Source organism: Hibiscus syriacus, unplaced genomic scaffold, assembly GCF_006381635.1.
Source record: "Hibiscus syriacus cultivar Baekdansim isolate YM2019G1 unplaced genomic scaffold, ASM638163v2 tig00110578_pilon, whole genome shotgun sequence".
Lineage (NCBI taxonomy): Eukaryota > Viridiplantae > Streptophyta > Magnoliopsida > Malvales > Malvaceae > Hibiscus > Hibiscus syriacus.
Window position 1 is genome coordinate 496,431 of NW_024062789.1, and position 24,996 is coordinate 521,426.

The 24,996-nt window shown below is 37.9% G+C and overlaps 1 protein-coding gene across 3 annotated transcripts; it reads left to right on the top strand.

Annotated features, from left to right (window-relative positions):
* Window positions 1-831: 831 nt before the first annotated feature.
* LOC120133333 lies at window positions 832-24,836 on the top strand. 3 transcript variants are annotated; one of them, XM_039149939.1, is made up of 6 exons: window positions 832-4,009; window positions 5,112-5,179; window positions 5,977-6,045; window positions 6,250-6,599; window positions 6,731-6,799; window positions 24,448-24,836. In XM_039149939.1, exons 1-6 carry the CDS (start codon window positions 3,969-3,971, stop codon window positions 24,544-24,546), a joined length of 696 nt encoding a protein of 231 aa, XP_039005870.1. In that variant the 5' UTR covers window positions 832-3,968; the 3' UTR covers window positions 24,547-24,836. The 3 variants fall into 3 exon arrangements, with proteins under 3 accessions (XP_039005870.1, XP_039005871.1, XP_039005869.1); XM_039149940.1 differs by having other exon boundaries at window positions 838-4,009; window positions 6,244-6,599; window positions 6,731-6,803; window positions 24,448-24,634; XM_039149938.1 differs by having other exon boundaries at window positions 843-4,009; window positions 6,244-6,599.
* The last annotated feature ends 160 nt before the right edge of the window (window positions 24,837-24,996 follow it).

Below are 24,996 nucleotides of genomic sequence, written 5' to 3' on the forward strand. Positions count from 1 at the left end.
CATTTCTAAAATTTGTGATTCTTTCTTGGAATACGATATTAATTTTCAAGTATTTGTGCACATGATGTAATAAGGGTCACTTTAGGTAAGAGCAGTTATAAAACATGGAAGTTCATGGACCAAAACCTCTAAAAAAATATGCATTTGCAGAAAAAGAAAGCTAAACTGGCCAACTTGTTTAAAATGATGGGGCTATCTCTATCTGCCAATGTTGGTGTTTCTGGCGTATATTCAAAAGGTTGTATTATTTACATATCCAGTTTGATGGTAAATAAGTCCTGCATATCATTGCACAAGGATTTAGTGCAGGATGGATTAAATTTGATTTTGATGCATTATGTTTTCTGTGGTACCTTTGTCACTCTATTTTTGTAGACCACATCAGTGGTTTCTACTTATTTTGGGTGGTTTTAAAATTATGCAGAAAATTCTCATGATTTATTAATGACCTTTATGGGATGATAGATAGTTAATTAATTTGACTAGGGAAAATTGGTTAAAGCCTCAGAGTTTTGTTAATTTTCTTTGAGATGTTATGCTAATAATTTTGATTTCATGTTGTATCCTTGGTTTAATGACTTGGACTACAGAAAACTGGTTTAGGCCTGAGAGTTTTGTTCTTTTTTTTCCTGAGATGTTGCTACACTAAAGTATTGATTTGATGTTCTATTCTTATTTTGAACTAATGATTGTTCCCATTATTTGTTGAGACTTTTGGAGGCAGAACTTGCAAGTTTCTTTTTGGTGTTTGGTTCTTTTTTGGTTAAACTTACATTTTTGTATGGTCTGTTAATTATTTTTTTTTGATAAGAATGACAGGCCTCCTTAAAAACCTCCTTCTTGATTAAAGAAGGAGGAAAAAAGTGCCTTAGAAACTTTATTACTCCTCCGAAATTACATAAGATTTAACATAAACACCATACTGAAAAAACGAAACAGACTAAGCTACTCAACAGACAACCAAAAACCTAAAACTCAAACGATACAACGCATTGGAAACGACTAAACATCAACCAATTCCCATCTTTGCTAAACTATCAGCCTCCCCATTACATACCCTTGGAATCAATCTAATTGAGTGCACCCTGTCCGAGATTAAAGATGAAATCTCTTTAACTAATGGGAGGATAAAAACAGGGGCCAAAGCTGGGTATGGACCCATTCCACAGCCGACTTACAGTCACTTTCCACAATCAACCTTCCAACATTAACCCAACAAGAAGACATATAGATTTCAATGCCTCTCTTAATAGCCTTTAACTCAGCAACCGGCGGGGGACCCTGGCCTACATTTTCTGAAAAAGTCAGAAGGGAGTTGCTATTCCAGTCTCTCAAAATACCTCCTATACCTCCATTTGAGCCATCAAGTCTAACAGCTCCATCGACATTCGTCTTCAAAAAATCCATAGGGGGTGGAATCCAGCGAGAAACCTAAAAATTGTTAAGGTTGAGAGCTTTAATACCATCTGCAAGAGATGGATCACCAATCAACACATCCTCCTGAATAGGAAACTTAGGATACTTGGCTAGAAACCATTTAGATAACCTGAATCTAGCAATAAAAAACAGAGACATCCTATCCAAGGGGGAACCTTCGAACACCATCGCATTCCTAGCTTTCCAAATCGACCAAAATACTACTCCCGGGATAAATTTCCAAATCAACGATTTCCCCCTCAGCTCACCCCAAGAACATAGCAAAGAAGGTGGATCCTTTGGAAGGACTAAGGCTATATCCCAAAAGCTTGCTATCTTGTTCCAAAGTTCCCAAACAACATCACACGAAATAAATAAATGCTGAACTGATTCCACCTGTTTTTTACAAAACGGACATAGAATTTCATCCCCTAGCTGCAAACCTCTTTTCACCAACTCCTCTCTCACTGCCACTTTCTGATGAGCTAGCTGCCACAGGAAGACTTCAACACGAGGAGGAGATAAACCCTGCCACACCCCTTTTACCCATAAATCGGACCCCCCAGACACCTTGCCGAGTTCCTTTCTACAAGATTTCACTGAAAACAGTCCATCCCCGCTTGCAGACCAAGAAAGAAAGTCTTCAACTGAATCAGTCAGTTTAAAATCCTTCAGTTTTGTCATTAAATCCAGCCACTGATCCAACTCCCAGTCACACAAATTCCTTCTGGTTTCGATGTTCCACACCCAACCGTTCAAATCTGAACTTCCAAACTCAGCGACCATACCCCATTTATTTGTAGACAACACATACATTCTAGGGAAAAGATTTTTTAAAGGAGACTCATCAGCCCATGAATCCGTCCAAAATGCAATAGACTTTCCATTTCCCAGTTTCAACTGGGAGTTTGATCTGATATGTTCACCCTCCGAGTCGCTCTTCAGGAAATTATTGGCAATCCCTCTCTAAATCCAAGAAGATTTGGGTGAAAAAACCTTGCTAATAGACATGGAATTACTACTTACCTTGTGCATGCAACATAACACACTTTTCCACAAGGTATTTTTTTTCATTGGCGAACTTCCACACCCATTTTCCCAAAAGAGCCCGATTAGATAGGTTCACATCAAGAACACCAAGGCCACCAGATTTTAGAGGCTTGCAGACTGATTTCCAATTAACCCAGTGTATCTTCCCTTTTTCCTCATTATCCCCCCATAGGAAACTGACCATTAATGAATTGAGCTTCTTACCAATTTTACAAGGTATTCTAAAAAGAGATAAGAAGAATATTGGTAGGGATGTTAACACCGACTTCAATAAAACTGTCCTGCCAGCCAATGAGAGACAATTAGCTTTCCATCCGGCTAGTTTGGAACTAAAATTCTTGAAAACTAGATCCCATAAGGCTTCTGAGTTTTTCTTAGCACCTAGAGGAAGTCCCAAGTAATCTGTTGGAAGGGAATCAATAGAACAGCCCACCGAAGATGCCCATTCTGATAAAACTTCCTCTTCCACATTAATACCAAATAGCTTACTCTTAGCTAGATTAAGATGCAATCCTGTCATAACACTAAAAATCCTCAATACTCTCTTGACATTTTTAATCTGGGAGAGAGATGCTTGACATAAGATGATCAAGTCATCGGCAAATTGTAGATGTGACAATCGAACATAATTTTCAGATTCCCCAATAACAAAGCCTTGAAACAGACCCCTGTCAACTGCTTTAGATATCATCAAATTAAGCAGCTCACCTACAATGTTAAACAGTAGCGGAGATAAACTGCACCCTTGCCTAAGTCCTTTGGCCATGGGAAACTCTTCCGATGGAGACCCATTACGAGAACCGAGATTGAAGCTGTTGAAATACACTGAGATATCCACGACAACCATCTCTTACCAAAACCCATCTCTGACATTACTCTGATTAAAATTAGCCATTCCACGGAATCATAAGCCCTACGAAAATCTACTTTGAAGACAACCCCTTTTAACCCTTTTTTCCTCCAGTAATCAATCCCTTCGTTTGCTATAAAAGCACAATCCAGCAACTGTCTCCCCGGTATAAAAGCAAACTGAGAGTAACTAATAATATCACTAACAAAACAACTCAGTCTCTTCGATAGAACTTTTGAAAGGATCTTGTATAAACTGCCTACAAGGCTGATTGGTCTAAATTCCTCTACACTGTCCGGATTAAGCTTCTTCGGAATAAGTGTGATAAAAGCATGGTTTATACCGTGCTCCCATTTCCTTCCAAAATAGAAATCTTCAAAAAATTGCAACACGTGCTCCTTTAAAATCGGCCAGCAGTTTTTAAAGAAACCCATGGTGAAACCATCGGGTCCTGGAGCTTTAGAGCTGTCTGATGAAACTATAGCTTGCCAAATTTCATGTTCTAAGAAGTGCTCTTCAAGCTTCTTAGACTGATCCCCTGATAGCTTAGCAAAATCTAGTAGTAAATGATTTGCTTGTTGAATCTGGGGGTGCATGGAGCAAATTGAATGTTCAACGTGTCTTGGATGAATCAACCACGAATCAAGTTAAGATGCGGTCAGAGGAAGCAGAACGCATGCATAAATCACGCAAGTATGTTATCCGGATGGTTTTCTCATATTCATTGTCTGCCTAAGCAGGCATATTTGTCTCCCCTTTCCCTAATTTACTTAGTTGTTTATGTTTACTTAAGATGATTCAGATCTAGATACACATTCTAGTATGATTGGTTATAAAAGTAGATGTTCTCTTAGCATCTAACATGATGTTAGTAATACTCAATATGTAAAATGACACCTCTTGACATGATATTAGAAGATGATTCTTCACATTAATTTCTCTGCATCCCATCCCATTTTTATTAATGAATTTGGCTGAAATTTAATAATCTACCGAAGAAACAGTAATGACGTTATTGGTATGCATAAATTTAATCTACGAGCCCTTATTTTATGTTTTATAATGAATGCAGTGGAGTGATGTAGTCAAGCCAATTCCTGGAGAAGCAAGCACCACATAATCTTGAGAATTCTTCAGAACTCCTCTATCCTTTTAATCTTTGAGACCTTCCATTACATTTGATGTTTCTGACGTTGAAACTTGCCTTCTATGTTTCAGTTATAAAAATAATAAGCTTTTATCCAATCATCAGTTTCAAATCAATATCATTAAGTTTGATACAAACAACCATTGGATCTTTGAAATCACCTTGTAGACTATTGTTTCTGTCATACCGGTTGTTTTCATGATAGTAGCATACATAATTTTTCTCATGTTGCTTATTTTGAAATCAGAATTGCTAAAGTTTGCACTTTTCTATCTTTTACCGTATTTCTGATGTTTGGTACTTTTTTAAGATTCAGAATGGACACTAGCTGAAAAAGAACAGTCAGAAAGATGTGCATAATGCTCCATATTACAGAGAAAAGTCGAACAATATTAGAAACCCTTCTAATAAGTTCTTTGTTATATTGAATTTTTTCATTTCCTAGTTTGTATTAGAAATTTGGATTCTTCTCGATTATGTTTCATGAAGTGAAGAAGAAACTGTGGCCTTTTGATTTATCTTTTATGTGGTTCATTTTATTAATTTTGTTGTAAAGGTGTTATGATGCTACACTTTTATGTTGCTAATCACTTTTCTAATACGGCTAATTTTATTATTTTCATCTTTTCCTTTTTGGTGTTGATATAGAGCCATTATATTAGACCATGGAAACCCATCTATGAAGAATCAAATCAAGCAATTAGTTGCTGCTGAAGGTAAGTATCTCTTCGTGATATTGTGTTTGCACCCCAACCCCTCTCTTATTCCATACAACGTCTATTTTTGTCTTTTTCTGACATCCACCAATGTAATAAGCATCACAACAAGGGCGTGCCTGGACTTGGGTCTATTTAAGATCTCTTCCTTTGCATATCTTAGAATGTATATTCACATGATTTTCTTTTGGGTAAATATACATTTTGGTACTTGAACTTGGCTTCAAAGTTCAATTTGGCACCTGATTTTGTCCAATTAGGTGTTTGAACTGGGATTGTGTTATACAAGTTATCCCAAATTACGACTCCATTAAAATTTTTAAGGGTTAAGGTTCAGTTTGGTACACGAACTTGGTTTTGTGGTTCAAATAGGTTCTTATGGTTTTTTAACCAATTTGATGCAAGAAGCCAAGTTTAGGTACCAAATTGAACCTTAACCCTTAAAATTTTAATGGTGTTATATTTTGGGTAACTTGTAGTACCAATATATATATATATATATATATATATATAGCTTTTTCTTTTTGTGGTTCTACTCTTATGATGTCCGTTTTATCGAGATGAGATCTTAAAGTTGCTTCTTCAATCATGAAATCCTATAGTAAAGAGGACATTTATTTTTAGCCTTGGGCCTCTCTCACTTTAGGGAAACAGGACTTGCTTGCACAATACCTACTAAAAAATAAAAGACGAAAATGTTTTCACTGAAAGTAATTGTTGGTTGAGAACATTTTAAGATAAAAATATGACAATTTTTAAAGCATGAATGTTCTTTGTCTTCTGTCTCGTGTTTGCAGCTAGTCCATGGAAGTCTCATTTTAAAAAGGAGACCGCTTCTAAGAAGGGTAGAGTTGAGACACCTCAAGGTAAATAATTTGGATTTCATTTAAATAACTGAGTATGAAAATTACCTTTTTCTATTTTTGTTTCTTTTGCACGGTCTCTACAAAATTAATAATATGTGGGAAGTATTGAGATTATACTTTGATTAGTTGCAGTTTGGCATTCTTTCTCTTCTGTTTAAGTTTATTGACAAGTGTTATGGCAATGTATGTATGCACTAGTTGCAGTTGGAGGCCCTCCAAAATCTGGCTACAAATCTGGTTTAATTTCTGCTGCTACTGCAAAGGGAAGACACTCATCTTCACCTTTACCATCTCCACCTGAGCGCTCTGGTTCTGCAGCATCTCCAATTGGAATTGGAAATGCTTCCAAGACTTGTGCAAGCAGTGAGGATGTTATTCCTCCTCGGGTGAAAAGCAAAGAAAATATTTCTTCCAGCTATGAGAAAGAAATTCTAACCAGGGCTACTAGTGTAGTATGTGAAATGCAAGAGCGCAGGGGAGGACCTAAGCCAACCGAATTGCAGAGTCTTCTGATCAGTCTACTGAAGGAAAACCCCAAAGGGATGAGCTCAAAGGCAAGGGCTAGGGTTGACTGAACGATTTAAATTAACTGCCCTTCTTTTGCTATTAGGGCATGTGGTTGGCTGTTACTTTATTTTTTGGGTCATTTTATCTCTTAGCTTCTCTCTCTGTGCAATGGTGGCAGGCCTTGGAGAAAGCTGTTGGTGATACAATTCCAAACTCTGCACGAAAGATTGAACCCATTTTAAAAAAAGTAAGTGATGAATCCTTGATGCAAAGTATTTTTAAGAATAACATGTAAGCTTAAGTCTGTCGAAACGATTTTTTTCTTGAAGGGTGAAAAAGGTGAGATTTTGAAAACCACATTAATTCTTAATTGTCTCTTTTCATTTTAAAAACATATGCGATTTAGAAGACCTCTCGTTTCGAAAAATTTGAATTTCCTTTACGATCGACAAATAAGGTTCGAAGAGTCGCCACCAATCTTTGATTAGGGTGTGATTGGACACCCAAAAATGCGTTGTCATTTTAAATAAAAATTAATTTTAATTAAAACAACAAATTGAGGTCTGCGTTACCAAAATCCGAGTTCGGGAGTCGGTTACGTGTAGGGAAGGATTAGCACCCCCACAACGCCCTAAATCGGTACCTAGTCGATTAATTAACGTCTTTGCAATGAACTTTATAAATTCGAGTTTATTTTGATTCTTGATCCCATAAAGTAAAAATGTAAATTTAAAACATTCAAAAACACTCAAACAAATTAAATTAAAGTTACCAAGTCATTTTAGAAAGATAAAGAATGTTCGATTATTTACAAATATCGAGACCAGATCTTAAAGATATAACAACCTTTTCTCGATATATTTAAATAAACGAACATTTCTTTTTCTCTCGTTCCCAAATTTTAGGTGACGAATCAATTTTTTTGGTTTCACTTTCGGGATACACTTTTATTTTAAAATCATTAAAAGCGGACCTCAAATCAGTTATGACTGCCCACTTCAACAATTTAAATTAAAAGGGTATTACCCTTAGTCCGATTATGTCGTATGGTCGAGTTATGCACAAGAGGATGTCATACAAGTTGTACAGAATGATTTCAAGAAAACTTATACCTAAATAAATACACAAATGAATAAAAATGCCATGTCAAACAAACATAAGGACTGAAATGGAATGAGCCACAAACTTTAAAGTTAAAATCATAAATTCAGCATGAATAAAGGAACAAAATTACTAACATGAAAAATTCAGCCTAGGGATTCAAACGAAACATGCAAAAACATAGAAGCAATATGCCTAAAATAACAAGAACTAAATGACACAACATTTGGGACTGAACTTAAATACACATAAAACTATGAAGATCAAATTAAAAAATAAGATACTCTATTCATGGATTCAAATGAACTAAACCAAATAAATGTATGACTAACTAGGAAATAAATCCACAATTACATGCTGGACCAAAATGTAGACTTACAAAACCGCATAGCAAATGTACAAACATAGAATAATTCAAAATAACTATGTTCAAGGACTAAAATAGAACGTGCCAATACTTGAAGACCAAATGTGCAAACGAAAGAAAATGTATACCATATCATTCAGGACTAAAATAAAATGTACATGAAAGATGAAGTCCAAATTATAAAACAAACAAGACTCGATTGGGACCAAAATGCATGAAACTGAAAAGTTAAATGGCTCAAGCGGTACATAACACAAGATCCTTAAACATCCAAACGACACCGTTTTAGTAATCTAATATATATAACACTTAGGTCTAAAAACTTAACCCTATCTTCATTTGTAACCCTCAGCGCCGCAATGCTCCCTTCTTCTCCCTCTCCATGCGCAGTTCTCACCCCTTAACCCTCTCGGCTGCTCCTCTCTTCTAACTCACAAACTCACACAGCCATCTCTCGACCACTCATCTCCTTGAACCCTGATAACCTAACATCGAGCCAACTCATTTTCTTCACTTCAAACTCCCTAAAAAACGAACACATAAGAGCCTAAACGACTTCCTCCTTTTAACAGCCGAGAGCTCAGCTTTCGATTCCGGCGACAAAGTTCCGATGAGACTCAATCCACTCAGGTAAACGAACCTTTACCTCTCTTTTCTTTTCATTTCATCATTTTTTTTTTGATTTTGGATTCCCGACTGGTTAACGATGATGATGGGTTTTGAAGTTTGTTTGGTTTTTTTTTTTTTTAAAAACAAATCCTATCAGCGATTGTTACTAACGGATTGATTTCCTAACAGGATCGGAGACCCTTCTCCACTACTCTGAATAACCCTAAATAACTAAGGTAATATCCCTAAAACCCTTACCACTTTACTTCTCATTTCATAATTCGTCTATAAACAACATATCAGTAGACAGAGAGAAATCAATACTGAAAATAATCATAAAGCATGAATCGAAAAGAAATGAGGAAAAAAAACCTCTTGTATTGCTTTTATTGTCCTTGAACCGTAAGATTACAGTATTGTTCCTTGTCGCATTCTTCCTGTTACTCTTGAAAAATACCTCCAATTCAAATATTTTCTCTCCTTTGAATATGGACAATTTGTTTTCACGCCTTTTTCTTTTTCTCCCTATATGTGTTTTCTGTTGTTGTTGTTTTTTTTTTTTCGAATGGTCTCTGGTCCTCCTCCTTTTTCTCTCTGATTTCTGATGGTTAAATGCCTCAAAAAAACTGACTCCTTACAGTTTCTTAATTGCTCAAGTAGTGTTCTCCTCCACTACCGATAATGGCTCCTCTTTTGTTAACTGCCTTCTCACGTTTATTTCTGGTTTTTTTTTAACTCCCACTGCTTTCATTTGAAAATGGTAAAGGCCCCAGAAAAATTAAGCATCTACAGCTGCCCCTCTTTGCTCATTGTCGTGTAACGAGAATAGAGCAAAGATCAAAAGATGATCGAATTTGTCTGGTCCTGAGAATGTTACGTCAGGATAAATAAAACTTGAAAAATCTTCAAATGACGAGCCTGCTCCCTATTCCTTCAAGAAGTATAAGACTCGAACAAACTTCATAAAACGTGTCTGCTCTCTATTCATTCAGAGAGTATAAGACTTGAACAATCTTTAATAAAACGGGTCCGCTCTCTATTCCTTCAGAGAGTATAGAACTCGAAAAATCTTCAATAAACAGGTCCGCTCCCTATTCTTTCAGAGAGTATAGGACTCAATCTTCAACAAACGTGTTCGCTCCCTATCCGTTCAGGGAGTATAGAACTCGATCTTCAATAAAACGGGTCCGCTCTCTATTCCTTCAGAGAGTATAGAACTCGAAAAATCTTCAATAAACAGGTCCGCTCCCTATTCATTCAGAGAGTATAGGACTCAATCTTCAACGAACTTGTCCGCTCCCTATTCTTTCAGAGAGTACAGGACTCAATCTTCAACGAACTTGTCCGCTCCCTATTCTTTCAGAGAGTATAGGACTCAATCTTCAACGAACTTGTCCGCTCCCTATTCATTCAGAGAGTATGGGACTCAAACTTCAACGAACTTGTCCGCTCCCTATTCATTCAGAGAGTATAGGACTCAATCTTCAACGAACTTGTCCGCTCCCTATTCATTCAGAGAGTATATGACTCAATCTTCAACAAACGAATTTGCTTCACTACTCTTTCGTGAAGGCTTATAGATGATTTGCTTCGAAGGTCAAACCAGTTATCTTCATCTTGATGCTTTCATATCTTCAATCCTCAACTATCCCTGGGAAACCTGTAGATATTTAAGCCATCATGCGATTATGAATGCCATGATCCTACTCATGCCTAAAATGTATGCAATTATGCAATTCAATGCGTTTTCTTCTTTGAAGGAACTCTATCTCCTTTTGATCTCGATGGAACTCGACTTCATCTTGGGCACAGAACGTTTGACCAGTTCACCCCAGTTGACAATCTCAATTCCATATCTCTCGGCTTAACATGACCTTGACTCCTTTCTTTCTTGAAACCCGCCAGTATCCATGACCAACTTCTTGATTAATGGTAACCTCATTGGGTCATCTTTTAATGGCTGAGATTTTCTTTGAATTTGAGGATTTTAGTTTCCCATGACCACGCAAGCTTACATGTTTAAACCATTGTCAACTTCAGAATACCTGCATTTTCCAAAACCTTTTGCACAATAATACAAAATGATCTCATGTACTTCAAGTTAAGCCATATGTTTTAACCTTTCAAAATAAGATGTTTGCAAAAGGGAAATTATCAAGAAAAGACATCTCTTTATTTGTATAAATACAGAGAATTTTAGGCAACTAAATGGCAAACTTTTAACTGGAAACAATAAAAGAACAAAAGAGTAGGCGTCTTCAAATATCAATAATGCAAATACTTTTGAACTGGCACGCCATTAGAATGTCTCGAATGTAGCTTCTGTCAAAAGGATCTCCAAAATTGTGATGCTTAAGAGTATGAAGCTACTTCTAAACTCCCCAAATCTCTATCATTGGATGCCCTAAACCAGTATTGAATCTCATATGCATTCAATTTCTCTTCTGGTTGTTTTCATCGAGACTCATTAATCTTTAGTCTCATCCTTGATCACCAACTTTCATTGTTACTATCCATATTAGGAGCTCTTTCCACTTCCAAAATTGATTCAGAACCTCCACCATGCGCGAATTCTGAATTTCAAATTCAACTCAAGTCGCCCTTTGCGGGTTTTCAACTTGAGACCTCCTTTGGTTCCAAGACGCCCTTTTCGGGTTTTCGTCTTGAACCCTCCTTTTATTTCTCTTTTTTTTTATTTTTCTCTTTTTATTTTTTTCCATTTTTTCTCTTCTTTTTTTTTCTTTTTTCATTTTTTTTTTCGTTTTTTCCATCATCATTTTTTCTTTTTTCTTCTTCAAGCAAAATATCTCTTAACAGCATCGGAATTCACTGGATATGGTAATTCTGATCCGTCCATTTCAGTTAGGACTAGAGCTCCCCCAGAAAAGGCCTTCTTGACAACATAAGGTCCTTCCCAATTGGGCATCCATTTTCCTCTGAAATCCTTCTGAATAGGCAAAATCCTTTTAAGCACCAAATCTCCCTCATGGAATTCTCGAAGGCGAACTTTCTTACCATGTGCCCGTATCATACGTTTTTGGTACATCTGACCATGACAAATAGCTTTCAATCTCTTTTCTTCAATCAAATTCAACTGGTCATACCTAGCTTGGACCCATTCTGCCTCATCAAGCTTTACCTCTGACAAAATCCGAAGTGAGGGAATTTCCACCTCAATAGGTAAGACAGCTTCCATCCCATAAACCAAAGAAAACGGAGTTGCCCCAGTTGAAGTCCGTACTGAAGTTCGATAAGCAAACAGAGCAAAGGGCAACTTCTCATGCCAATCCTTATAGGTCTCAGTCATTTTCTCTATAAGCCTTTTGATGTTCTTATTAGCCGCCTCTACTGCCCCATTCATCTTTGGGCGATAAGTGGTGGAATTATGATGCTTTATTTTGAACTGTTTACAGACCGAGTCCATCATCTTATTATTTAAATTCAACGCATTATCGGAGATAATCCTCTCGGGCAAACCATATCTACAAATGATCTCTTTTTTCAAGAATTTACATATTGTAGACTGGGTAACATTTGCGTAAGAAGCCGCTTCTACCCACTTGGTGAAATAATCTATGGCTACCAGAATGAAACGATGACCATTTGAAGCTTTGGGTGAAATTTGTCCAATAACATCCATGCCCCACATTGAGAATGGCCATGGCGCTGTCATTACGTGCAACGGATGAGGAGGAGTATGTATCCTATCTCCATAAATCTGACATTTGTGACATTTTCGGGCATAATTGATACAGTCTGTTTCCATAGTTGACCAATAATACCCAAATCTCATAATCTGCCTAGCCATAACATGCCCATTAGCATGGGTACCACATATTCCCTCATGCACTTCTTCAAGAATCAATTTGGCCTCTTTCGCGTCCACACATCTTAACAAGACCTGATCCAGACTTTTCTTGTATAGGGTCTCACCATCAAGCACATACCCTGATGCCATTCTTCTAATGGTTCTCTTATCATTCTCAGTGGCCTGTTCTGGATAACTCTGATACCTTATATATTGCAAGATATCATAATACCAAGGGTTTCCATCTTCTTCCTCTTCAATATTAAAACAATGGGCTGGATACTCATAAGCCTTCATTTCAATGGGCATCATATTTGAATGCTCGCTCATCTTAAATGCTGCTGCCAGTGTGGCTAAGGCATCTGCCATTTGATTCTCTTCTCTGGGGAGGTAATTGAAAGTTATTTCTTCAAATTCTTCAACAAGCTCCATAACCAATTTACGGTATTCTACAAGCTTGGGATCTTTTGTCTCCCATTCTCCTCTGAGTTGGTAGATTACCAAAGCTGAATCACCATACACTTTGAGCATTTTTACTTTGCGTTCAACAGCAGCTCTAATACCCAGAACACAAGCTTCATACTCAGCCATATTGTTAGTACAATCAAAATTAAGCCGACTGGTGAAAGGATAATGCTCTTCCTCTGGTGAGACCAAAATTGCCCCGATTCCATGTCCCAAGGCATTTGAAGCACCATCAAAGTTCAACTTCCAATATTTGCTAGTGGATGCCACTGCTTCTTCTACCGAAATAGCCATTAAATCTTCATCTGGGAAATCAAAGCTCAACGACTCATATTCTTCCGAAGCCCTGCTTGCAATGAATTCCGCTATAGCACTTCCTTTAATTGCCGTCTGGTTTACATACTGGATGTCAAATTCGGACAATAAGATCTGCCAACGAGCTAATCTTCCAGATAATGCAGGCACACCCATTAGATATTTCAAGGGATCAAGCTTGGATATAAGCCAAGTAGTATGATACAACATATATTGTCTAAGCCTTCGGGTAGCCCATACTAAAGCGCAACACAACTTTTCAATGGGTGAGTATCTTGTCTCACATTCAGTGAACTTCTTGCTGAGATAATAGATAGCCCTTTCTTTCTTCTCAGTTTGGTCACGTTGCCCCAGCACACACCCCATTGAATTTTCATAAACTGACAAATACAGAATCAAGGGTTTGCCTGAGATGGGTGGTGCCGAGATCGGAGTGCTCGACAAATATCTTTTCACTGCTTCAAAAGCTCTTTGACAGTCTTCACTCCATTCTCCTGAGTTATTCTTACGAAGAAGGCGGAATATGGGATCACACTTTTCAGTCAGCTGTGAAATAAACCGAGCTATATAATTTAATCTCCCCAAAAATCCTCTGACTTCTTTTTGTGTTCGTGGGGGTGGCAAGTTTTGAATAGCCTTTACTTTATCTGGGTCTATTTCAATTCCTTTTTGGCTTACTATGAATCCCAACAACTTCCCAGATGTCACCCCAAAAGTACATTTATTTGGGTTGAGTTTTAGTTGGCATCTTCTTAGTCTTTTAAAAAGCTTTCTCAAATTCACAATATGTTCTTCCTCTGTCTTGGCTTTGACAATCATATCATCAACATAAACTTCTATCTCTTTATGCATCATGTCGTGAAATAACGTCACCATGGCCCTTTGATATGTTGCCCCAGCGTTCTTCAATCCAAACGGCATTACTTTATAACAAAACGTTCCCCACATGGTAACGAATGTTGTTTTTTCCATATCCTCAGGGTTCATCTTAATTTGATTGTAGCCAGAGAAACCATCCATAAAAGAGAACAAAGAATTTCCAGCAGTATTATCCACTAGAGTGTCTATATGTGGTAAAGGAAAATTATCTTTTGGACTAGCTCGGTTGAGATCCCTGTAGTCAACACACATTCGAACTTTCCCGTCCTTCTTCGGTACTGGGACAATATTCGCCACCCATTCAGGATATTTAGCCACTTTAAGAAACCCGGCATCAAATTGTTTCTTCACTTCCTCTTTAATCTTGAGCAGCATCTCAGGTCTCATTCTTCTCAGTTTTTGCTGTACCGGTTTACATTCAGACTTTATTGGCAATTTGTGAACAACCAATTCTGTATCCAAACCTGGCATATCTTCGTATGACCAAGCAAACACATTCTTGTATTCTCGAAGCAATTCTATCAAATCATGTCGACCTCTAACTGACAGAGTGGTACCAATCTTTATTTCTCTCTTATCTTCATCTGTCCCCAAATTCAAAATCTCAGTAGACTCTTTATGAGGCAGAATCTGCTTATCTTCATTCTCCACCATTTTCAGCAATTCAGAAGGTAGTTCACATCCCTCATCATCATCACAATCCTCGATTTCTCCTTGACATATAGACTTTTCGAAATCAATCTCCGGGTCAGAGTCATTAGCATTCATATTATTGATATCTGAGCTCCTGAAAAAATAATGAAAGAGAAGATATATATACATATATACATATGGGAGGATCTTTTCCCATATAAATAAATAAAAAGAAATAAATACATACATATATACAACAAAGAATGAATGAATGAAATGAATGGGAAAATGTTTGCCATTTGGAACTAACAGAATGCATCTTTTATTGAAAACAAGAAAAAACAAACAGCTTAACCCTTTACATAAAATCACCTATTGCCCCAGGGTATGAACAACAGGGAGAAAGTTCCAGTGCATTACTCTGTAACAGATTTGTAAACTACAGGCAGTTCTTCCGCGGTCCAATTGTTCAACACGAAGCCCGGTGGTGCAGGATAAATGCCCATAGCTCTCATTTCCTCGGATTCATCATCAGTTATAACATTAATGCCTAAATCTCCCAAGGCATTCTCAACCATCGTCTCAGTATTCCTTGAATTCCCTTGAAACATATGCCCCCCAGACATGAAAATGCTACTCAACGGCGGGAAGGTCATGGGTTCCCAGCTAAGGTCTTCACCAGCCAATCTGGCCTTTCTGATTTCTTGGCTCTTCTTAATTCCCCTCATCTTATCCCTCGAAGTTGGCTGATATCCCAAACCAAATCGATCTTTTTTAGTAATAGGGCATATGGGATTCACCGGTCCTTGTAACTGTCGGCCTAAACCCTTTCCAACTTTTGCTCCTATTCCAAGAGTCAATTTAAGCCCCATCTTGGTACAGTTTGACAATCGAGGCTTTGGTATCTTCTTGCCTTCGGCCACAAACGTAGCATTGACAAATTCCAACGATCTGAAAGAACACTCGACGGCTTGCTCATCAACTTCAATATACGGAGCAGTAGTAGAAACAGAAGCAATAATGTCCTCTTCAGCATGAATACATACCAACCTTCCATCAATCACAAATTTCAGTCTCTGATGTAATGTGGATGGAACTGCACCGGCCTGATGAATCCAAGGCCTTCCCAACAAACAATTGTATGTAGGCATAATGTCCATTACAAGAAATTCCACTTCATAAGTTGCTGGACCAATATTCAGAGGAACATCAATCTTGCCCAACACTTCTCTTTTAGTCCCATCGAAAGCTCGAACCACACTTTGACAGGTTCTCATAAGTGTACTATCTAATGGAAGCTTCTTCAGAGTCACTAAAGGCATCACATTCAAAGCTGAACCATTATCAACCAAGACCCGAGACAACACATGCCCTTTACATTTAACTGTAATGTGCAAAGCCTTCTGACTACCCATCATCCCAGAAGGGATCTCATCCTCAGAAAAAGATAAAAAATTATCGGCTTGTACATTAGAAACTAACCGATCCAACTTTTCAACGGGCAATTCTTTCGGTACAAAAGTCTGGTTCAAAACCTTTAACAGAGCATTCCTATGGGCCTCTGAACTCAAAAGTAATGATAAAACAGAAATACGGGCAGGCAACTTGTGTAACTGTTCCACAACACTGTATTCACTGTGTTTCAGAAACTTCAAAAATTCTACCGCTTCACTCTCGGTTACTGGTTCATTGATAACAGGCTTATCCTCTTCTATCTGCACATCAACTTTTTTCCCCTTATCAACTACAACCTTCTTCTCAGACTCTTTAGGTGGATTAAGAGAATAACACCTACCGCTTCTAGTAAAGCGTCCCACCTCATCTACTTCCTCATTCTCCTTTGTTACATCTCCCATCTGGCAATCATATCTCCAAGGCACTTGTTTATTATCCCGATATGGGAATGGAGATGGAGGTGTAATAACCACTTTCGGAGCTACATTCTCAACAACTCGATTTTTGGGAGTAATAATTAGAGGACAACTGGCATTGTATACCCCTTTAGACGATCCTTCTGAAGCGCAAACTTCCGCTTCCTCTTCTTCAGCAATCTCTCTAAAGAACTCAATTTCTTTATTGTCCATCAAGTCTTGTACCAAAGATAGGAAATCAGGACATTGCTGAATACTGTGTCATTCACTGTTATGATACTGACACACCTCTCCACTGTTAAACTGTTCACCCATCAAACTGGGCTTCAACAATCCTACCTTGACCATCTGGCACCACACCCAACTCATGGGTAATACTACATCACTAACCTTCCTTACAATTCTCTTTCCTTTTTCTTCAGTAATCGCGTTAACTCCTGCCCCTGCATGACTTGGCAACGGATTCTGAGCTATATTTGGCTGCTCACTGTCACCAAAGTTGATGACATTCCTCGTTCTCAAAGCTTGGACAACCTTCTTAAAAGCAGTACAATTCTCAATGGAATGCCCAGGGTTTCCTGCATGGTACTCACACTGAGCACTAGCATCATACCATTTGGGAAAAGGAGGTTGCATTGGTGTCACGTGATACGGCGAAACCACATGTCGATCATACAAAATCTGAAATAATTCCTTATAAGTCATCGGAATGGGGTCAAATTGAGGCCTCTCTCTCCTCTGGTCCCTTGCCCCTTGTCTATGGTCATTTTGTGTCGATGACCCTGCTCCTTGAGGACGGGAAACAGTGATGTTATTAGAATCGTACTGCCTCACATTACTGACTTCGCTTTCCTTTTTCCTCGTTGGTGGCCTCTTACTAGACTCTCCTCCCTCGAGCTTCCCACTCTTAACAGCCATTTCAATCATTTCTCCCGCCGTAACTACATCAGCAAAACTTCGATAAGGATTACCGATAAGATGCGAGAAAAAAGGAGCCTTTAAGGTGTTGACAAAAAGCATATTTGTTTCCTCCTCTTCCAATGGCGGGTGGACTTGCACTGCTACATCTCTCCATCTTTGAGCATATTGTCTAAAACTTTCGTTAGATTTCTTTTCCATTCCTTGCAACATCATCCTGTTGGGTCTAACATCCTTCACATGTTTGTATTGCTCAAGAAAGGACTTAGCCAAGTCTTTCCACGATTTAATATTAGCTTTACTCAGCTGGTTATACCACCGGATTGCCGAGCCAGTTAAGCTTTCCTGAAAGCAGTGTATCAACAATTGATCGTCCCCTATATATCCGGTCATCTTCCTACAAAACATTGTGATATGTGCAGAGGGGCACCTGGTACCATCAAACTTTTCAAAGTCAGGAACTTTAAACTTTGGAGGCAAGACCAGATCGGGAACTAAACTTAACTCCTTTGCGTCAAATCCATATACACTGGTATCTTCCTTCATGGCTCTGATCTCTCTTTCTAACTGCTTCCATTTCTCTTCCAGCAGATTGTTTTGTTCCTTCTTGGCTTCTTCATCAAGGTCCGGAACTTGATGATATTGATGTTCTTCCTGATACGAACTAGATCCAGGCTGTACATTAACAGAAGCACCGACTGGATTAATGTGCACCTTCCCGACATGAGCAGGGGTCACTTGAACATTCTGAGATTGTTCTGGGGTTAACCCTGTATGATGAAGTGGGTCTTCAGTTACACCTTCTGGCATAGGGCTTTTCCCATGTTCTGGATTTCTTCCATCCAACATACTCGCAAACTTGGCAAACATCTCCTTTTGGGCATTCATCATATCTTCTTGCATTTTCTTGATATTATCTTGTAACTCCGACTGAGCCTTCTCAATTTGGGCAAGTTTGTCTTCCATAACTTTCTTCCTGGTTTTGTAGATGTACTTGGGATTTTCCAGTATTACTCTGTCACAGAGTCATTTTGTTATCGCTGATATTTATTAATGAATATAAAATATATGATTATGAATGAATAAAATGCGATGCAAAAATTAAATGCATTAAAAATGCATATGCAAAATGCAAGGTGTTGATCCTGGAACGACTCCTTAGAACAACTCTTTATATTAGAACGACGTTCAATTACAAAGTTGAAACATATCATAAATAAATTTGCACCATCTCTCCTATTTCTTGTACGTGTGCTAGCAACTCCACGATCTTCTGGTTTTCTTCAGCCTCAGGATCCAGTTCTTCAGTCACATCAGCAGCTTCCTCAGATAGAATGACCAAATATTTAGCTATTCCCCGCGCGTGGTTTAGGTAACAAGCAATAAAATCCTCTATTTGCTTAACTCTCGCCTGAGCTCGCTCCCACCGAAAACGCCACTGTATATCCCCCCCATAGGGAACTATTGATAGCTCACTTGCTTGCCTCTGAAACTCTTGAACCATGGCTTCAAGCTCGCTCACTTGTCTCTTCAGACTTTCAACCTCTCCCTGGCTCGAGCTACCTTCCTTGTTTTGGTATCGTCGTAATGCAATCTCTAAACTTGAAATTTTCCCTTTCAATTTCTCATTTTGGGCTTGACTCTTTTGTAACCGCTGCTCTAAAGAATCATTCTCCTTCGATAAAATCTTAACTTGGTGCCTGCTTTGCTTGAGCTCTTCTTGATTATCTCCAGCTACTCTTTTAAGGCTTGCCACCTCTTGCCTCAATTCAACAGACTTACTCGAGCTAGAACCTGTCTGAGCTTTTACCATTCGCTGATAAGTTGACCGAAGATCGTCAAAGTCTAGCCGAAGTTGTTTCTCTACTTTTTCAATTCGATCTGCTCTACTCTTCTGAATGTCAATCTCCAATCCCTTTTGATACACTTCATCTTCTAGCTTCTGTAAAGTCATTCTCCATTGTCTCCGTTCTGCTTCGAAATCGCGCTTGGCTAACTCTAATGGAGATGGCACCACTCTCAACTGTTCCTCCACCGGCTGAATATTTTCAGGATTCACCATCGGGATATTGTCATTTACTCGACAGCTTCTCCACTGCTCGTACTCTTGAGACAACTCGAGATCATAGGTGAATAAATTCACGCGACGAGTTTGCTTCCAAGCCTCAGCAACCCCTTTAACTTTACCCTTATACTGATCTCCTTTGAATGCAAAATCCGACCCTACCAAGTCCCACGTGGCTGGAATGAACTGCCTCGATCCATACTGTCTGGAAACTAGTAGCGGTGCATACCCAACAGAACCCCATATACCTGGCAAAGGAACCCAATCTTGCTCTCCACATCGATAAAGTATATCCGAAGAGGTATTCCACGAAGCTCGCCACAAAATATCTCCATCTCTGATATCCTTGAAGATGACCATCCATTTTTCTTCAGTAAAACCCCCAGGCCACTCTTTAGCAAGAAAATCCTTCAAAGGTGAAAAACCGTCTAGAAATACTCGTCCTGGTGCTCTTTCAACATGTTTGAAATGACTCAGAATCCACACTAGCAGCAAAGGCGCACATCCTATAAATCGTCCTTCTCCCTTGCGCCTACAAGAACTCAGACCGGAACGTCTCAGCTAGAATAGCTGGAATTGGATCCACACGCTTGTCTAATCTTTCAAACAAGTCAACGACTGATACGTCTACATATCCTAACACTTTTGGAAAAATAACAAGCCCATAAATCCCTAAAGCAAACAAGTCAAGCTTCTTTCTCTTATCATGATGATGAGCAATTACTTCTTTCAGAGCAGCCCAAGAGATGCACTCACTGTCTCCCTTCTTCTTAATGTTTCTGATTACCCAATCTTCACTCATTCCGGTCATCAATAGTAATTTCTTCTTAAATGAAGGAGTGACTGGCAGCTTGGTATATACTCTATCCATCTGGGACCTCGGACAACGGACCAAAGCTTGATACTCCTCTATTGTTGGTGTTAGATCCACTCTACCAAATGTGAAACAGCTATAAGCCGGGTTCCAGAACTGTGCCAATGCTCTAAACAGATTTCGGTCAATAGAAACATCCAGAAGATAAGGAATATCGCCGTACAACTGATAAAACATATCCTTATCGGCTACTGTCCATCTTCCCCATATCTCTCTTAGCTCACTCAGATCATTCTGACGTACATTGATGTGAGTGTAACCAAATAACTCTGACACATATCCAGGCATCACGCTGTCTCCATTGGTCAACTGGGACTGTTCCGACCACCTCAGAACATCTGCATTGTCCTCAACCTCTTTCCGAACCGTTCGTTCCATATTACTGGCCTTCTATATGGACATCGACCCCAAATCAACACCATGTAATGGACAATGCAATGCAAAACAAAAAAAAAAGAAACAAGGCAAAAACAACAAAAGATCGGTTAGTAAACATGAAGCAATTAAGTCGGGATAATAATTTATTCAAAAATCCTACCCACATATGTTGACTACCCCATCATGCTTTATCAGATCCTACCCAACATGATATCTACCCCCATGCTTTGTTATCCACAAGAAATCCTAACCTCATGATATCTAATTCACATGCTTATTCAAAAAATAAACCTAACCGCATGATATCTAGTTCGCATGCATTTATTCGGAAAAACGAAAATAAATGACTCAAAAAAGCTTTTCCTTGTGTACCCTCCTCACGGGATTCTTAAGGCTCGGGTTTGGTTCAACCTAAGTTCAGGCTCTACATTCACTATATGCTGGGTTAAGTTCTAAAGTAATAGGTTCTCGAATTGTCCTTGCCGGTGCCCCATTGGGCTGCCGAACCCTCAATCCTGGCCCATCACAGGCTTTAGGGGATCGAGTTCAATTTCGAGGGAACACACCTCCTTATGTCCATGCGGAGGTGAATACCATCACGAGGACCATAAGGCGTGAGCTCCAGGGGCGATCCACTATCCCATGCGGAGGTGAAAACCACACGAGGGCATAGTCTCTCACTCCTACTTAATTAGGACGGAGCGGGGTTTTAGCTCATGTTATGATAATGCAGCTGTGCAGTGTGTGAGGAAAAGCGAAAAAACAATCAATAAAAACACTCAAAATCAATTCCCAAAACAAATAATTATTCTGAAATCATTAACAAACAGATTAGTACAACTATTTAATTGTCAATCAAATTAAATTAAAGAAATCAAAATACAAACAAAAATTATTAAAAACCAAACAATGGATCAAAAATCAAATTAAATCGAATTTATAATTTTCAATTGCAAAGACAATTAATTAATCGACTATCGGCCTAACTCTCTAAAAAAAGTCCCCAGCGGAGTTGCCAAGCTGTCGAAACGATTTTTTTCTTGAAGGGTGAAAAAGGTGAGATTTTGAAAACCACATTAATTCTTAATTGTCTCTTTTCATTTTAAAAACATATGCGATTTAGAAGACCTCTCGTTTCGAAAAATTTGAATTTCCTTTACGATCGACAAATAAGGTTCGAAGAGTCGCCACCAATCTTTGATTAGGGTGTGATTGGACACCCAAAAATGCGTTGTCATTTTAAATAAAAATTAATTTTAATTAAAACAACAAATTGAGGTCTGCGTTACCAAAATCCGAGTTCAGGAGTCGGTTACGTGTAGGGAAGGATTAGCACCCCCACAACGCCCTAAATCGGTACCTAGTCGATTAATTAACGTCTTTGCAATGAACTTTATAAATTCGAGTTTATTTTGATTCTTGATCCCATAAAGTAAAAATGTAAATTTAAAACATTCAAAAACACTCAAACAAATTAAATTAAAGTTACCAAGTCATTTTAGAAAGATAAAGAATGTTCGATTATTTACAAATATCGAGACCAGATCTTAAAGATATAACAACCTTTTCTCGATATATTTAAATAAACGAACATTTCTTTTTCTCTCGTTCCCAAATTTTAGGTGACGAATCAATTTTTTTGGTTTCACTTTCGGGATACACTTTTATTTTAAAATCATTAAAAGCGGACCTCAAATCAGTTATGACTGCCCACTTCAACAATTTTAAATTAAAAGGGTATTACCCTTAGTCCGATTATGTCGTATGGTCGAGTTATGCACAAGAGGATGTCATACAAGTTGTACAGAATGATTTCAAGAAAACTTATACCTAAATAAATACACAAATGAATAAAAATGCCATGTCAAACAAACATAAGGACTGAAATGGAATGAGCCACAAACTTTAAAGTTAAAATCATAAATTCAGCATGAATAAAGGAACAAAATTACTAACATGAAAAATTCAGCCTAGGGATTCAAACGAAACATGCAAAAACATAGAAGCAATATGCCTAAAATAACAAGAACTAAATGACACAACATTTGGGACTGAACTTAAATACACATAAAACTATGAAGATCAAATTAAAAAATAAGATACTCTATTCATGGATTCAAATGAACTAAACCAAATAAATGTATGACTAACTAGGAAATAAATCCACAATTACATGCTGGACCAAAATGTAGACTTACAAAACCGCATAGCAAATGTACAAACATAGAATAATTCAAAATAACTATGTTCAAGGACTAAAATAGAACGTGCCAATACTTGAAGACCAAATGTGCAAACGAAAGAAAATGTATACCATATCATTCAGGACTAAAATAAAATGTACATGAAAGATGAAGTCCAAATTATAAAACAAACAAGACTCGATTGGGACCAAAATGCATGAAACTGAAAAGTTAAATGGCTCAAGCGGTACATAACACAAGATCCTTAAACATCCAAACGACACCGTTTTAGTAATCTAATATATATAACACTTAGGTCTAAAAACTTAACCCTATCTTCATTTGTAACCCTCAGCGCCGCAATGCTCCCTTCTTCTCCCTCTCCATGCGCAGTTCTCACCCCTTAACCCTCTCGGCTGCTCCTCTCTTCTAACTCACAAACTCACACAGCCATCTCTCGACCACTCATCTCCTTGAACCCTGATAACCTAACATCGAGCCAACTCATTTTCTTCACTTCAAACTCCCTAAAAAACGAACACATAAGAGCCTAAACGACTTCCTCCTTTTAACAGCCGAGAGCTCAGCTTTCGATTCCGGCGACAAAGTTCCGATGAGACTCAATCCACTCAGGTAAACGAACCTTTACCTCTCTTTTCTTTTCATTTCATCATTTTTTTTTGATTTTGGATTCCCGACTGGTTAACGATGATGATGGGTTTTGAAGTTTGTTTGGTTTTTTTTTTTAAAAAACAAATCCTATCAGCGATTGTTACTAACGGATTGATTTCCTAACAGGATCGGAGACCCTTCTCCACTACTCTGAATAACCCTAAATAACTAAGGTAATATCCCTAAAACCCTTACCACTTTACTTCTCATTTCATAATTCGTCTATAAACAACATATCAGTAGACAGAGAGAAATCAATACTGAAAATAATCATAAAGCATGAATCGAAAAGAAATGAGGAAAAAAAACCTCTTGTATTGCTTTTATTGTCCTTGAACCGTAAGATTACAGTATTGTTCCTTGTCGCATTCTTCCTGTTACTCTTGAAAAATACCTCCAATTCAAATATTTTCTCTCCTTTGAATATGGACAATTTGTTTTCACGCCTTTTTCTTTTTCTCCCTATATGTGTTTTCTGTTGTTGTTGTTTTTTTTCTTTTTCGAATGGTCTCTGGTCCTCCTCCTTTTTCTCTCTGATTTCTGATGGTTAAATGCCTCAAAAAAACTGACTCCTTACAGTTTCTTAATTGCTCAAGTAGTGTTCTCCTCCACTACCGATAATGGCTCCTCTTTTGTTAACTGCCTTCTCACGTTTATTTCTGGTTTTTTTTTAACTCCCACTGCTTTCATTTGAAAATGGTAAAGGCCCCAGAAAAATTAAGCATCTACAAAGTCTTCCTTTAATTTTGTGCATTAGATTGCAACTTTCCACGCACCAGGAAGATATTTCTTGAAACCAGGAGTGGGGTTGGATAGCTTGAAGAAATCATTGTCTGAAAGTGGAAGGTACCTGTAATTTTCATTTCCAGTGGGGTTGATTTGAACAGTTGTAATTGAATTGAATTCTTGTCATTTGTTTTCATCTCAATATTTCATGATTTGATGTTCTCATCATATGACTCAGTGCAAGATTCAATAGGAAAATTACTTGAACTAAGCTTTGCCCTCTATATAGATAGATGTAATCTACTAGGAATGTATGACCTTTAAGAGAAATTATCATTTAGGTGACTGGGAGAATCTCATGTTTTCATAATATCCAAGATTAATCAATTTATCTTCTTTTTTGAGGATTTCATCATGCCATAAACAATTTTTGGCATATCATTCCATAAATCTTTTGCTTGATAATTTGGAACTAAATGTTCTTTTTAGTTTCTATTTTTTTATAGGAATAGAGCCTCATTAAAAACCCCCTTCATAACCATCAAGCTCCTAAAAACTCAATGATCATAGGAAAGAGGAA

Coding starts and splice junctions, on each gene's coding strand:
- LOC120133333 (XM_039149938.1), top strand. CDS start 3,969: ATGCGGTCAGAGGAAGCAGAACGCATGCATAAATCACGCAA. Junction 5,180..5,976: donor GCAATTAGTTGCTGCTGAAG/GTAAGTATCTCT, acceptor TCGTGTTTGCAG/CTAGTCCATGGAAGTCTCAT. Junction 6,046..6,243: donor TAGAGTTGAGACACCTCAAG/GTAAATAATTTG, acceptor TGTATGCACTAG/TTGCAGTTGGAGGCCCTCCA.